Source organism: Cynoglossus semilaevis, chromosome 11 (assembly GCF_000523025.1).
Source record: "Cynoglossus semilaevis isolate Cse_v1.0 chromosome 11, Cse_v1.0, whole genome shotgun sequence".
In the NCBI taxonomy this organism is placed as follows: Eukaryota; Metazoa; Chordata; class Actinopteri; order Pleuronectiformes; family Cynoglossidae; genus Cynoglossus; species Cynoglossus semilaevis.
This window is the reverse complement of record NC_024317.1, coordinates 13,420,031-13,434,280: the sequence shown is the minus strand read 5'-3', so window position 1 is coordinate 13,434,280 and position 14,250 is coordinate 13,420,031. Positions and strand designations below refer to the sequence as shown.

The 14,250-nt window shown below is 39.6% G+C and overlaps 2 protein-coding genes across 3 annotated transcripts; both read right to left on the bottom strand.

Annotated features, from left to right (window-relative positions):
* Positions 1-620: 620 nt before the first annotated feature.
* cept1b (choline/ethanolamine phosphotransferase 1b) lies at positions 621-6,879 on the bottom strand. The gene is made up of 10 exons (XM_008320712.3): positions 6,661-6,879; positions 5,058-5,335; positions 4,798-4,972; positions 4,341-4,488; positions 4,124-4,265; positions 3,490-3,574; positions 3,081-3,212; positions 2,247-2,405; positions 2,033-2,158; positions 621-1,537 (listed from the first exon to the last, which is right to left on the bottom strand). The coding sequence occupies exons 2-10, from the start codon at positions 5,246-5,248 to the stop codon at positions 1,415-1,417; spliced, it is 1,281 nt and encodes a 426-aa protein (XP_008318934.1). The 5' UTR covers positions 5,249-5,335; positions 6,661-6,879; the 3' UTR covers positions 621-1,414.
* A 591-nt stretch (positions 6,880-7,470) lies between these two features.
* pth4 (parathyroid hormone 4) lies at positions 7,471-10,729 on the bottom strand. 2 transcript variants are annotated; one of them, XM_025060451.1, is made up of 3 exons: positions 9,563-10,729; positions 8,805-8,887; positions 7,471-8,426 (listed from the first exon to the last, which is right to left on the bottom strand). In XM_025060451.1, exons 2-3 carry the CDS (start codon positions 8,885-8,887, stop codon positions 8,156-8,158), a joined length of 354 nt encoding a protein of 117 aa, XP_024916219.1. In that variant the 5' UTR covers positions 9,563-10,729; the 3' UTR covers positions 7,471-8,155. The 2 variants fall into 2 exon arrangements, with proteins under 2 accessions (XP_024916219.1, XP_024916218.1); XM_025060450.1 differs by having other exon boundaries at positions 8,805-8,890; positions 9,563-10,726.
* Positions 10,730-14,250: the final 3,521 nt, after the last annotated feature.

The following is a 14,250-nucleotide window of genomic DNA, read 5'->3' as shown; positions in this document are numbered from 1 at the left end:
GGAGTGGATTGTTAAAGAAACTGTTTTGACATCTTTCAGAACAGCCTCCTCATCCTGACACAACTGCATCCCTTAAAGCCATACAGGAGCATTTTTTAAAAAATCCTTTAAAAATCATGACAGAAAGGCATAGACACCCAGGTCATAACGTACTTGCTGCTGAAAAAAAAAGAATTATTTATTACTGTTCAAATGACATTTCCTAAGAACTATAGGGAACAGAAAAAAACAAAACAAAACTTTGATACAAATGCAACAGATATCTGTGAGGTATTTTTAACACTATGAACCAGAGCAGTGTCTCACACACTTTAGAATGTTTAGACACAACATATACTGTGGACACAGCTGCTGCTGCTGAGGACTGTTCCTGCGTCCATGTTGACAAGAGTGAAACTACACAACAGTAACTGGTTAAGACAAAGAGTGACAAAAGGGGCAAAAGTGATCGGTAATACAACAGCAGCAGAGTTACATAAAGTTGACACATAAAGTAAATTTCATTCATTCAGCACTGGTTTAAAATCCACCAATCATCACCATCAGAATGTATGAAATTTAAAACATCAAAGTTCTCTCGTGACATTGAAGGTGCACGTAAGTGCTTTTGTGACTTTCTCATTTGCAACGTAACGGATGTGTCTTAAAATAATTAAAAGACCTTTTTCCTAGATTTCTGCAAATTGAGAAAAAAAAATGCAAATGAGGCCTCAACCAAGGTCAACGTCAACAGAAAAATCCCTAATCCCACCTGAATTACAGCGCACAATCCCACCTGTAAAACTACTGTATGAAGCCACGCTGACGAAAAACAGTTGCATCAGTAGGAGATGAAGTTGCCTGAGAATCATACACTTGATGGAAGGATTTATAAATGTTTTAAAGCATTATTTCTTAAATTAATCGTGAAGCACAGACACAGTAGTAGTTTGTATTTACAATGACTTAAAGGCAAAAGTTATGCGAATATTACAAAAAAAGTAAAGTGGTTTAAATTTGATTCATCTCTTATACATATATATATATATATTTCTTTCTTTTTTTGAGGATGGACAATTACAACACACACAATTATCTCTCTTTGAACACAATAAGTAGCACCTGTACTCTTCCTGAAATAATTTCTCTGTGGAACACCGAGTATGTCAGAGGGAGATGTTGTTACGGGGCCGGAGGTACAAATGTAACTCTGCACTGGTGAAAAATAAACAAACAAACAAAAAAAAAAAATAAAAAAAAAAAAAAAACAGTAAATACTCCGAGTATTTTTTAATACATATGTCCTCACATTCAGTTGGCAGAAGCACTTTCTGTACATCACATCGCCCTGTGTCTCCCAGTGGAGAACAGAGGGAAGAGAAGGTGAGTGCGGCAAAAAGAGGAAGAAACAGAGTCAGTAATGGCCGACGTGTCCTCAGTGGGGAGAAGAGCTGAGAACTGAACAGGGCTTGATTTTGAAAACAAAGATGTGGAGGTGGCAGGCGATCTGGTTGCAAACACTGACGCAGTAACGCACCAGGTCAAAGAAGGAGAGGATCTGGAAGAGAGGGGGAAAAAAAAAAAAGCTGTAATGTCAAGGTCAGGGCTCCGTAACCTCAACATCAAGAGACATTTTTAATCTTTCTACCACAACCAATTTCAACATTTCAACCAATTCAGTGAAGGCAATAGTGCAGAATATTAATGTTTAAGCTGCGAAGTTACACTACAGGATCTTATTAAAAAAAATCTCCATTATAGGAGGACAGTGATATATATATATATGTATATATATGTGTGTATATATATACATATATATACATATATATTTGAAGTCAACCGTATAATAATAAACGTATATATAACACATACAGTATTTGTTAGTAGTATATTTTCATCACTATCTGCTCTGATGTGACAGTGACATGTGACATACCATTATAAAATTGGTGCAAATGATTTCAGACACCTTAAATATTAAATACCTTTGTTCTCACTCGATTGAATTTATGAACTTGACCTAAATGCACTTCCACCTGAAGCCTGTACTTACCAGTGCAATCCACAGCACCAGATACTCGTCGACAAAACTATTGAAATACTGATCCAGGAACAGTAGCCCGGGTCCTAGGAAGGCCAAGTCATGGAGATACATCTCACTTTTGGTCATATGTGCAACCTGTGGTCAGAGACACGAACAAATCGACAGTCAGCATCGCACAGGACAGAACTGAGCGGACGTTGTCTGAAGAAAATGTTGGACTTACAACTAATTTATTGGTGATTTTGGCCGAGACGAAGCCAAAGGCCAGGATGTAAAGACAGGGATGTTTCTCAAACAGCTGGACGGCAGATTTCTTGTATATCATCACTGCCAAAATTATAACTGAACCAATATGTAAGACTGGAGAGAGGACGCTGGTTCCCTACGACAGGACAGAGATGACAAATGTTAGAAAAGAACACTAGAGAAGATCTGTGGAACAAACGGTTCCTCAGGAAACAGTGAAATGGTTGTTCTGGATTTATGAAACCACAGAAGCTGATTCTTTTGTCAGTGTGCATAACCACAGTGACGTGTAACCCATCTGTAAATACTGAAGTTTGCGGTGCTTGCTCAATTCATCACAGCCCTGCCAGCACTAGGAATTCAAACTGGCAAACCTTTTACCCACTCTAACCCACAGGCCGTGTCACGACATGTCAGCAGTTCTTTTTTTTATTTAAAAAATCTTCACTTAGAGTCAATATGTCCCACAATTATTCATCAAAGTAACTTTAAACTTTTGTTCTCATCATTCTTTTATCTGATTTGATAAACATCTCTGAGAAACTGGAACCACGAAGCCACAAGTTCCACACTTGAACGGATCCACTGGTGTGGGACTTGTCAGCACACGTTTGAAGTGACAGTCTTAATATCAATGGTACAAAAATCTGAATAGTACTTGTATGTTTAAAAAAACATTTCCATTAACCCCGAGACACATCAGGTTTGACAATCAACACTTAAACATTCAGAGAGTAGTTTCACCCTCACTCTCAACTTCCATTCCTGACAGGATCATGACGAACCCACAGCAGCGAGAGTCCGGACTTACTGCTATTGTGGATCCGTTTTTGCCCACACCTCCTGTAAAAATGACTCTGAAGTAATTGGTGCAGGAGAAGATGGCTCCTAAAAATGTGCAGATGGCAGGAATCATTTTCATCTGGATGTTGAGGACAGGAATCTGGGAATGGTATCAACAGGAAACATGAATGAGGGAATGGGAATACAGCACAGTCGTTCACATCACCACATGGCATGCAGCATAAAGTTATAATTTTGTGAATATTTACACAGTTAAAGCAACCTGAATTAGTAATTCAAATTCACATTCAGAGACATTATTTATAATTACAGTAAAACAGAAAAAAAACTTATAGAAGAATAGATTAATATTAACACTTCATTATAATGCCATCATTCACTTTCAAATACAAAAAATTACAGTCGATCAAATTTACCGGTGACTGCCAGAAAGCAGATCCTCCCACAGCGGCCAGCAAATACATGATTATTATGAAGATTTGCACCTCAGTCACATCAATGCTGAGCAAGAGGAAGAAGAAGAAGAAGCACAACATTTACACTGAGGATTAGTGACGTTCACCTGAACACAAACAGACTACGGCGGTCATTCACAGCACACCGCTGGACGTGGAGCTGTTTGAATGTTGTGAAGGCGTTCTATCAACACCACTATCTTCACAAATGAAATAACATGACTAAAACACTACTAATTCAAACACAAAACCACTGAGCTAAGTTTAATAAACATGTAATGTCACTCTTTTTTGTATTTAAATCCATTAACTGATTGCTTTATTTATTCATATTTTCTTAGCTTCAAGACAAATATGTTTGGCTTCGGTTTTTTTTCTCCACTCAGTGCTCTTGTCCAGCTGGTGTCAGAGACTGATTGATGAATGTGTTGTGCAGGTGTGACATAATGAAAACAAACACTTAACGTACGGCACCACAATCCTCACATCAATGCAATGAAAATGAACATGCTTATTTTAAAACACAGGCAGTTAACAGGAAAACGAAACCACATCAGCAGAAAACAAACCAGTCAAACAGCTCTGGTCAACTCACATGCCAAACCTCAGGGTTCCTGACACGTATGTTTGCCAGTGGGCACAGTAGAACATAAACATCCCAGCGAAGCAGCAGAAGAACATCCAATCAGGGTTGGTTCCCATTTGCACAGCTATACTGGTTCCCAACACCACGAACACTAGGGGGAGAAAAAACACCAGATATTTAAACAAGGTTCATCGAAAACTGAGGCTTAACTGAAACCAAAACCCACCAGTGGAGAGGGAGTCACAGCCGTGGTCAAACAGCTCCCCTAGTGGAGAGCTGCTGTTGGTGCGTCTGGCCTGCTTCCCATCGATGGCATCCAATGACTGGTAGATAAACAAGCCCACAGCGCACATCAGGTACGTCCAGAGAGGAGCCTGAAATAAAACACAAACACATTTAAAATTATTCTCAAATTACAGTTTTTAATCTAAAAAACAGTTTAACACAAATGAATCAAGGTCCTGACATCTAATCCATTAGCTATAATTTATTGATGTAGTGGTCATCATGCTTGCCTTACATGCAGAGGGCACTGGGTTCGAGCCCCAGTGGAACCATATAGTTAACCCTCCACATGTAAGTCACTTTGGATAAAAGTGTCTGCTAATGGTGTAAACACAATGTAATATGTCAAGTTTCAAAGTAATGACTGTAAGGTCAGGATATGACAGGACACCAGTCACCTGTTCTGTGGCGGTTGGACAATAGTAGACCAGCACCAGAGTGGTGAAGACATTAGTGGCCAGGCCGATGATGGTGATTAAGTTAGGGGCGATCCAGGAAGGCACTCGTGCCACCAGCCATTCCCAGTAACACTGCATCAGAGGCTCCAGTAGGGAGCGTCCTGCACTGCTGTACCTGCAGCGACACGGGCGGAGTGAGGGTCAAATAACTCATCATTAAAAGTCTACTCTTCAGCTGCAGCAGAAATCCCTGAATCTACCTGTGCTCCTCCAGTCTCTTGAGCTGGTGTCTGGACAGGGGCGGTGAGGGCAGCTCAATTAGTCTTCGTAGCACTGCAGGGGCAAACCAGCAGGAGGCATCCATGCCGTTGGTCTGGCATGGTTCCTTGTCCCGGCCCAGGCATCGGCGAGAACGCGGACCCCCCCCTTGCGGCTGCCCCGTAGCGCTCATTGAGCCGTTGGTGTGGTTGCTGATGGCTCTGGCTCTGCCACTGCCTTAGTGGAGGGGCTGGAGATCCACAGCGTGGCTGGACGACACCTGGGAAAGAAGAAGGAACACTATTACCCTGACATCAGTGGAAAATTGGAGTCTTCGTTTTTGAGTCTGACAGTCATATAAACAAGAACTTTTTTAGTTTTTATCTTTTTTAAGTGTTTATTTAATAAGTTGAAATAATGTTTAACCGGCTCCAGCAGTGCTTTCTCCTTCCAAACACTCAGCCCTAGGGGGGTTACTTTGACTGTGTCACTTGTGAAGTAGATAATAACATGTTAGGACCTAATGGTATTGAAGAGCCTGTTTAATACTGTGCCATAGCAGCGTTGACTGTTCCCACTGTTATTGTTAGTTCATGTTATGTCTTGTTGTCATGCTGCTCCTCTTATCTTTTTTGGCACTCAGCTCTCGGTCGCCTCTTTGTCTGGTTCCTACTCAGTATCACTGACGAAGATTAAGATTTAGAATTTTTTTTTATCATTTCATGTCAAGTGGAGTATCTCAAGCTTTTGGCCTCTTCTCACTCATAATTATAATTTAGTTGAGTGACAGATTCTACGTATGCCTAACACAAGTGCTTCGTTGCTGTTTATCTATGAAACACAACCCTGCAAAGGAAGCGATAGATAATTGATGGAGGGCAGTTTTATTTTTACTTTCATTTTGAAGTCACACAATCTGGATTTCTGCCAGGAACTGGCCTTAATGAGAACTCAAACCAAGAGGAACTCGAACATTTTGAAACTAGCTTAACTCCAATTGGTCAACCACATGAATGACAAACACAGTATCTATTTTTATTTTGCTGAGTTCAACCGTCATAATCTGTGTTTAACGGTCACACGCGTTGTTGTCACATGTGCTGTTGTTTTTGCTACAGATTACATAATTACACGACGAGTGCATCACTAAACTCCACAATAAATTACACGACGAGTGCATCACTAAACTCATAGACATTCTTCTACTCCATACGTGCCTGGCGTGTTACACACTGTCAGTGACTCCAGGGTCCAGAGACGAAGACACAATGTTAGCATGCACATCTCAGGTTCACCTGACAGCCAGAGACACGTTTGCTTGTTTTCAACTCACAGATCTCCATCGGCCGTCCGCTAATGCTACATGGCTTTTTTTTTTCTTCTGTTAGCCACATCGCCAATACTGTTGTTGTTACTACGTAATTAAATGAGAGCATGTGACCTGCTCAGTTGGTTTATTCGAAATCACGCAGATCGATATAATTAATGAAATAAAAATATAAACACGTCTAAAATCAAGCTCTACAAATTGGTATCATTTTTCCACGCTAGCAGAGCTATTCTCCCAGCTAACATCGAAAAGTGACGGATGTAACCATGACTGACCTGTCGATTAAAGGACGAGATACGCGGACAGTCCAAAGGAATGTGACGGCACTTCGGGCCGACAGACGACAACACTCTCTGGCAGGATAATACTTGATTCCCGTTAAAAATGGTAATACTGGAGAGACATTGAGTGTTACAGATTTCGCCAAAACCGGTGTCACTGTGGTTGACACACAGACTAGTTCACGTTAGCTGTCACAGACATCTCGCGAGAACGAAACACGTCAGGATGATAATGAGCCCGGAGTTCCGTTTTCCAGGCAGAGGGCGCGGTCTTCACCCAGTCACTTTTGTCTATTACAGTATTTTATTATTTTGAAAAGATCTTTATTTTAATTAAATTATTACTGGATAGTAATAAAGAATATAATTTTAAAAAATCATTTCAGAGCTGAAAGGAGTGCTTCTTTTTATTGGACACTTCTATGTTTGATCAGCCTTATATGTTTGTGTTCAATGGAAAAACTAAATAAATCTTGACATAATCAAGTATTCACATATTTTGTACATATCTTTAAACAGAGAGCCTTAGTATTGCTTTCTCAGTGTATAGTACTAAAGCATACTAAAAATAGCCTCATAGTGGTCTCACTATGATGTTTATTTCTTATTAATCTCATCTTTGAGATTGAAAAATGCTCTATTGGTCAACGTTTCAACCTTGAAACCCAAAAAAACAGAAAATAGAGGTGGAGGGCATCATCTCTGCAGAGGAACATATTCCCTTATACTTCTACTTCCAATGGAAAAAGACTATGTAATTAGGTAATAATGTGGCTGCATAAACTAAGAGTTGAGAGACAAACTGGTCAATAATTATTGTTGTTCTGGCTTTAATGGTCAAAAAATGTCAACAAAATGCGTAGAAACACAGCAATAGTGTGAATGAATGTATTGGTAGTTCCTGACTCATATTTTTTGTAATTGATTTTACAACTTTTAAGCAAGCATCAGTACTCCTACACTATTACTACAGTTACTACTACTACAGTATAATATTGACATAGTAATAGATTTTTTAAACATTTTTTTATATATTGATATTTGTTTTCTGCCAAAAGATAAGTTTCTCTTTTTGAGCTCATAAGACAAAGAGACAACAGTAAACAAACAGCTGTGACAATTATCCAGACTCAGTTGAAGACCTGACATGGCGTCAGAGGAAGGAACATCCAGACTACTGATACGTCGCTTAACTTTAATTTTGCAGGATGCCGTGCAAAGCTGAGCTACATGTTTACAAAAGAGCATGTTAGCTTTTGTATCGAGTCAATAACAAATCAAACTAACATCAACATAGTCTGGGTACTGAATTTCATGAAAAAAACCGAACCAAGTTGTTTTTAACAAACAAAGACCGAGTCAGTCTTTGTGAAAAATTTGTGTCTTTTGTTACTAAAGACAATGTCGTGGTTGTGTTTCGAGTGTTTCATATTCTAACATCTTTCACACTTGTGGAGAGCAGCCCTAGTTTCTTTGCATGTCCCTGGTGTTAGGGCTCTCCGTCGCTGAGCCTGTTCACGTAGGGAAAAAAGAAGTCTCTCAGGAACGTCTGCATCCGATCACTTTGGCTGTTTTGAGCAGCAGAGACCAGTGCTGGATTCAGGTCCAAGTCCAGAACTCTAGACGGGTTGTAGTCAGTGGAGCGTGTCTGGGCAGTGTGGAGACCTTCGATGGCACTGGACAGCCAGATGAGCCTCTTCAGGCTCTGGATGTTTCGACCGCGGTCGTGCAGCAGCTGGTGTTCAGAGACCGCTCGGCGGCTGTCAGGAGGGAGAAGAAGAAACAGGAAGTGTATTTATTTGTCACCTAAAATTGTCTTTAAGGAGCATGATGTAGAGCAGGGGTTCCCAAGCCCCGGTCCATAGGTCATTTAGTAATGGACCGCAGTGGGACAGTGTGAAAAAGTGTACCTCAGATTTATTAATTTACTTCACTCAAGAAGAACCCAATCATATCCCTTTACTTTTTTCATTCAAAGATAATGTGTCAATGTTTCAAAACAACAGGTCATTCAGACTCTAATACTAACAGAAGAAAGTTTTATTTTGAAAATGTAATGATCCTTCAACGATTGCACGAGATTACCGCTCCTGTTGAGTAACAGTGTGCTGGTGACAGAGTGGTTTCTGTGTCCGTACCTCTCCTGTTGGCACCGGCCGACTGTGAAGACGACAAGAAACATGACGAAGAGACAGCACACAAATCGGTGGGACACCGGCATCTTCTGGAAAAGAACAAGATTCATATTCAGAAATTCATATTTAACACAAAAAACCCATTTTATTTCCCTTCATGTTTCACTACATTAAAATAAAGAACCACCGAGCATTGTTTCAAAAATAACATTTTGGTTTTATTTTGCTATTAATTGAAACATCTTTAAAATAAAATAAAGTAAAATACATTATAGAGAAATTTAAATATATATTTTATATAATTATAGAGAAATTTAAATATATATTTTTTGAATTATATTAACTTCACCTTGTTTGAGGCACTGATTGTTAATAATTGTCTCTCTTTTCTTAATAGAATGTCCTTTTCAGACCATGAAAAACATCGTTATCAGTTGCCTTTAGAAGACTTTACTAAAAACATAATGGACACATCTCCCAAATCCCAATAATAAATTAAATATAAATAAAGCCATTGATTTACCTAATGTTAAATCAAATAGATTGTTTTTTTCAAAATTACAAACAGTTTCAATTTCCTCACAGTTTTCAAAGCCTAAATTTTACATTTCATTCTAATTATCACAACCCACATTTCTACATATAAATATACATCTTAATTCAAGGTTTAAAAACACACTTGCAAAGGAAACCTGAATTGGAAGGAATTACAGAAAATGACAACAGGTTTAAACCCTATCATTGAATGAAATATAACTTACATTTGTTGGTGACTGAAGCTCCTCAGATGATCAGACAAGTCAATGGCTTCAGGTTCGACCTCTGCAGCTTTTATAAAGGCTCCTGAGACACACGTGATACAACACACACACACACAGACTGAGGCTTACGGATATCACAACAAACTCCCAGTATGGTCTTTGACTTGCTAATGAAACAGACGTCACTGCCGTAATCTCTCCGACAGAAGATCTTTCTGTCATAGGAAAGAAAAACATCTTTGAAGGTTTTTTTTAAATATATTGTTCCAATCAGGAGCAGCCACCTGCATCCCAGTGTGATGGTGCACCAGGGTTTACACACTCACATATACTGTAGGCAATTTCTCTGCATAATCAGGTGCTTTGAAAGTATATTCAATTGGAGGATTATAGTTGTTTCTATACTTTGCTCTAATCCACACCATCTCCCCTTTGGAGGAATTCAAGTGTCAGACAAAGAAGAGTTTAAAGGAATGGGGCTGAACGGATTTAGTGATGTTGAAGCTGCAGACTCACAGCGGTGAGTCAATGCTGACGAGGTCGAACTCCAATCGGATGGTGCTTTAAACTTTCCTCCGTCTGTCGTTAAGATGCCTGTTGCCTGGAACCCTGAAGCCCTGCAGGGTCTGGTTGCTGTAGTGTCAACATATTCAGCTGTAGAGATGCTGGTGTCTTGACAACCACTTCCTGGACCAGTTTCCCTCACTGAGAAATGTAGGTAAGTGATTAAGTCCTTTAAGTATGAAATGAGAGCACAAAAGAAACAAACCTTTTCTTTTAAAGAACATATACGTTGTCATTGAAAAAACAAACAAACAAATGATCTAATTCCCAGCATAATTTTTTGGAATTGACCTGGTGAATCAACAATATTTTCTTAATTTCCTCAATAGCCCGTTAGCCCTGGTAAAAACATTAGCTTTCAAGGGATCCCTACCAGAGATAGAAAAGAGCTGTCCAAATTTCTAAAACCTTTTTAGAGCCACAGAACATATTTTATATTAGAAATGTCCAAAGTCAGTTCAATTTACTCATAACTTACCCAATTCTCTGACAAACCTGAGCCTGTTTAGTTGAACAACGCTGATATACTCACGATAAATTAGAAAAGGATTTTTAGCTATCTGCTGCCACCTAGTGGAATAGTATTTACTTGTTCCGCCTGACATTTTTCACATACTGCAGACCACCGGTCTCCAAAGCATCACTTGTAAGCTACCAGTAGCTAATGGGCTAATGAATCAAACAACCTGGACCTGGAAACTAGATGTTATTGTTTTATAATTTGAGTTCATTTATTCACCAAAATAAATCCCTTCTTCAGACCAGAAGAGTCCCGAGATACCAACGGAAACTTATCGTTCCGTAAAAGAGAATCTCTTTCAAACTTTGGAAATTTGACAAAAATATCCATGGCTTAATAGAAAGAATATTGACGTAAAAACGTTGTTTACTTCACCTACCTTAGGCTGGGAAAGGGCACTGAAAGACAAATGACTTAAAATTCTAAGTAAACAGGTGTAAAATGGCAAAAGGCCTTTCCATACAACTCAATAAATAAATAACCAAACTAACAAATCGTCCACCAAGCTGACTTAATTGACAGCCAATCACAGGCCAGCGATGACGGGATACACCACTCGTCAAATTGCTGTTTTGTGGCGTCATTTGAATACAGCCTTTTTAAAATTAAAATACCCAACATTCATATTTAGTAGATTTGGCAATGTGACGACCAAGTTACCACTTAGTCTTCTACACTAGTCACTCACCAAGACCAGCTACTCTTCTATCACGTGACCCAGTCCATTAAAACCAACAGAGGAGGGAGTGGTCAGTCAGCTACACTGAGTTCTCCTCCCAGTGATGTTCACACCCAAACCCAGTATGTCCCAGAACTGATTATTATTACATTGTTCTGGAAGTCTTCTTTATTACTAAGTGTCCTTGAAGTAGCTTTCAGTTTCAAAAAGGTTGGTGACCCCTGCTAGTGTGATACAGCAGTTCCACCAGGTACAACTTTAAGCCACAAGATGGCAGTATTTAACTAAGAAAAGCTCTAGGAATACTCCATGAATTCAGGTTCTCACTCTCTCAGTGACTGCATTCTTCCATGGATAAAAGGCCATAATACCCACACATGAGGTCTGTGTAATTTTAGGACACGTGACATTTGGATTATACAATTAGAGGTTCAGTAAAGCTGCTCCATAAGAGTGCTGCTTTTAAAACGAACTAGTGCGTCGGATTTAGAGGGACCTGATGTCAGAGTACAGGGAGGCCCAGTTCCTGTACAAAGTCTACTACAGTGTCTACAACTGGATAACAACAGATAATACCATTAATGAACCAGTGAACCTGATTTGAGGTCTGATGTAGTGTTTTAGAGCAAGGACAAAGAGTTGTTCCTCTGTGGGTTTTACCTCCATTTGATCTGGCTGTCGTGGTCAAGGCCCAGCTAAAGACCATGACAGTCTGAGGACAGAGCATACTGTAGCTGCTGTACAACACCAGGAGAGTTCAATGAACTACAATTAATTATTAAACATGTTTATCAGAAATCTATCACTCAAGTGTGTGGGTGTTTGGGTGAGTGGCAGGAGTAGATGGGTGAGCAGAAAAACAGTGTGGAGGCAGAGAGAGAGAGAGAAAGTGAGTGAGGTGTGGGGGTATGCAAGCCACCTTTAATAATACTATGAACATTCAAACAAATCATGTTCTTTGAAACAGATTGTTGTTAATTATTATTGAACTGGTGCAGCTCAGAGGGACAGTTAAGGTGGAACAGCTCAGAGGGACAGTTAAGGTGGAACAGCTCAGAGGGACAGCCGTCACTATACCAGGCATGGGCAAACTATGGTCTGGGGGCCAGATGCGGCCCGTTCAGCTTTTTAGTCCGGTCGCCAAACATTTCTCAAATTATATAATTTATTTATATTATCATTAACTTTTGCCTTTTCCCTGCAATACATGCGTTTCCCCAAGAGAGGGTGTAGAAAATGCTGAGATCATTTTAGCCTTTATGTGCAGCTAAAAAGGCAGAAAGGCATTGAAAAAAAGCATCTAGCTGTTATTGGTATTTTAGCAACAAGCTAGCCTAAACATGTAAGCGTTGCACTAGTATGTTGCATATTGGCCACTCATCATTGTAATGTAAAGTGTGACATGCTAGTATGAAGCTTTTTATGAGATTATCTTCACCGATCATTTGATTTACATTGCTGCCACCTACTGGTGGCCATTCATTATCAACAGAGAGGAAAATATAAAGAGAAGGAACTATTCACAGGACTAAATACAGGACTAAATACTCCACAGGACCTAATCTTCAGTAATTCTCTGGAGTATTTTGTCAGGTTATACTGCGTACTGAAGTACATGAAGTACAGACGTTAAAAAGCACACGTACGGATACAAACTTATTTCAAATTCCAATGGCTTTATTTTATGTATATAGATTTGTATATATTTATATATCTTATATATATTGTATATACTTTTGTCACAACTTGTACTCAGTTGCCTGATTATCATCTTTTGTTCAGCTGAAGTTCAAACGACATGACACTAAGACCAAGGCATTCCACACCATCATATCTTACAAAAAAAAGAAAAAGAAAATACCTCCAAGTGTGTGTGTGTGTGTGTGTGTGTGTGCACCTATATGATGCTTACACACACACACACACACACGTACAGGTACGGAGGTTCTGTCTGTAGAACGAAGTAAAATCATGTGAAGCGGATAAAGACAGTGGAGCAGACAGTGAGAGTCAGAGTGTGAGGGAGGAGGGAGGAGGGGAGGAGGGGGAGACGTGAGAGTGAACCACTGGAGCTGGACTGGAGGAGGCTGTTGCATAGATCGAAGCAAACAGGAGGAGGAGGAAGAGGATGTTCCTAAGAAACTGACAGGGTGAGAGAGTGAACGAGGGAGGACAGGGTGAAATACACACGCCGAGGAGGGAACACACCTTCGCACTGACACACACACACACACACTCACACAGGGAGTTCATTTTTGTACACAGGACACTGAGGTCATGTCCTGTGTATTTTGGTAACAAGCAAAGCTGCCAAACGGACGACGACGCTGTTCCATCCACCAACTTTTAAATGTTTGCTAATTAACTCAGCGACGCCCAAATCAGCAAAGGCTGCTGGGTAAGACGATCAGGTTTGACCTGTGACTGGAAGAAGAGAAGTCTGGATGTGAATCTAACTGGGCCATGTTGAAATGTAGCATCACAGCGGCACCAGAGGAAAACTGAGTGGAGAGCACAGCCGTTAGGACTCAGTGTCAGAGGAGCAGAAATGTCCATGTCCTTTTTAGTGTCCATATCTGGACATATCAAAACGCCAATGTTTAAATTTATCTTTTAAAAGTCTTGTAAAGCCTTATTGAAAAAAAGAATAATTTGGCAGTATTATTACATGTATTCCCTCCCTATTATTTAAATCATAAAAAAAGGTTTAAGTTTTAATCCAATCAGATCCATCCTGTCATCAGCCCACAGACTAACAGAGAGTAAAAACGTAGTTCGTTCGTTTTTCGTTGAAAAAAAAGACTGTAGTTTAGCAAACAAGTCAAAACTTTTCTGTGAGTCAAATATTTTGCAGTAAATCTGTCGTTAGAATTTTTAAGAACTGGGTTTTTGGAAATCTGAAGAAGATTCAACGTCTTTGTGATT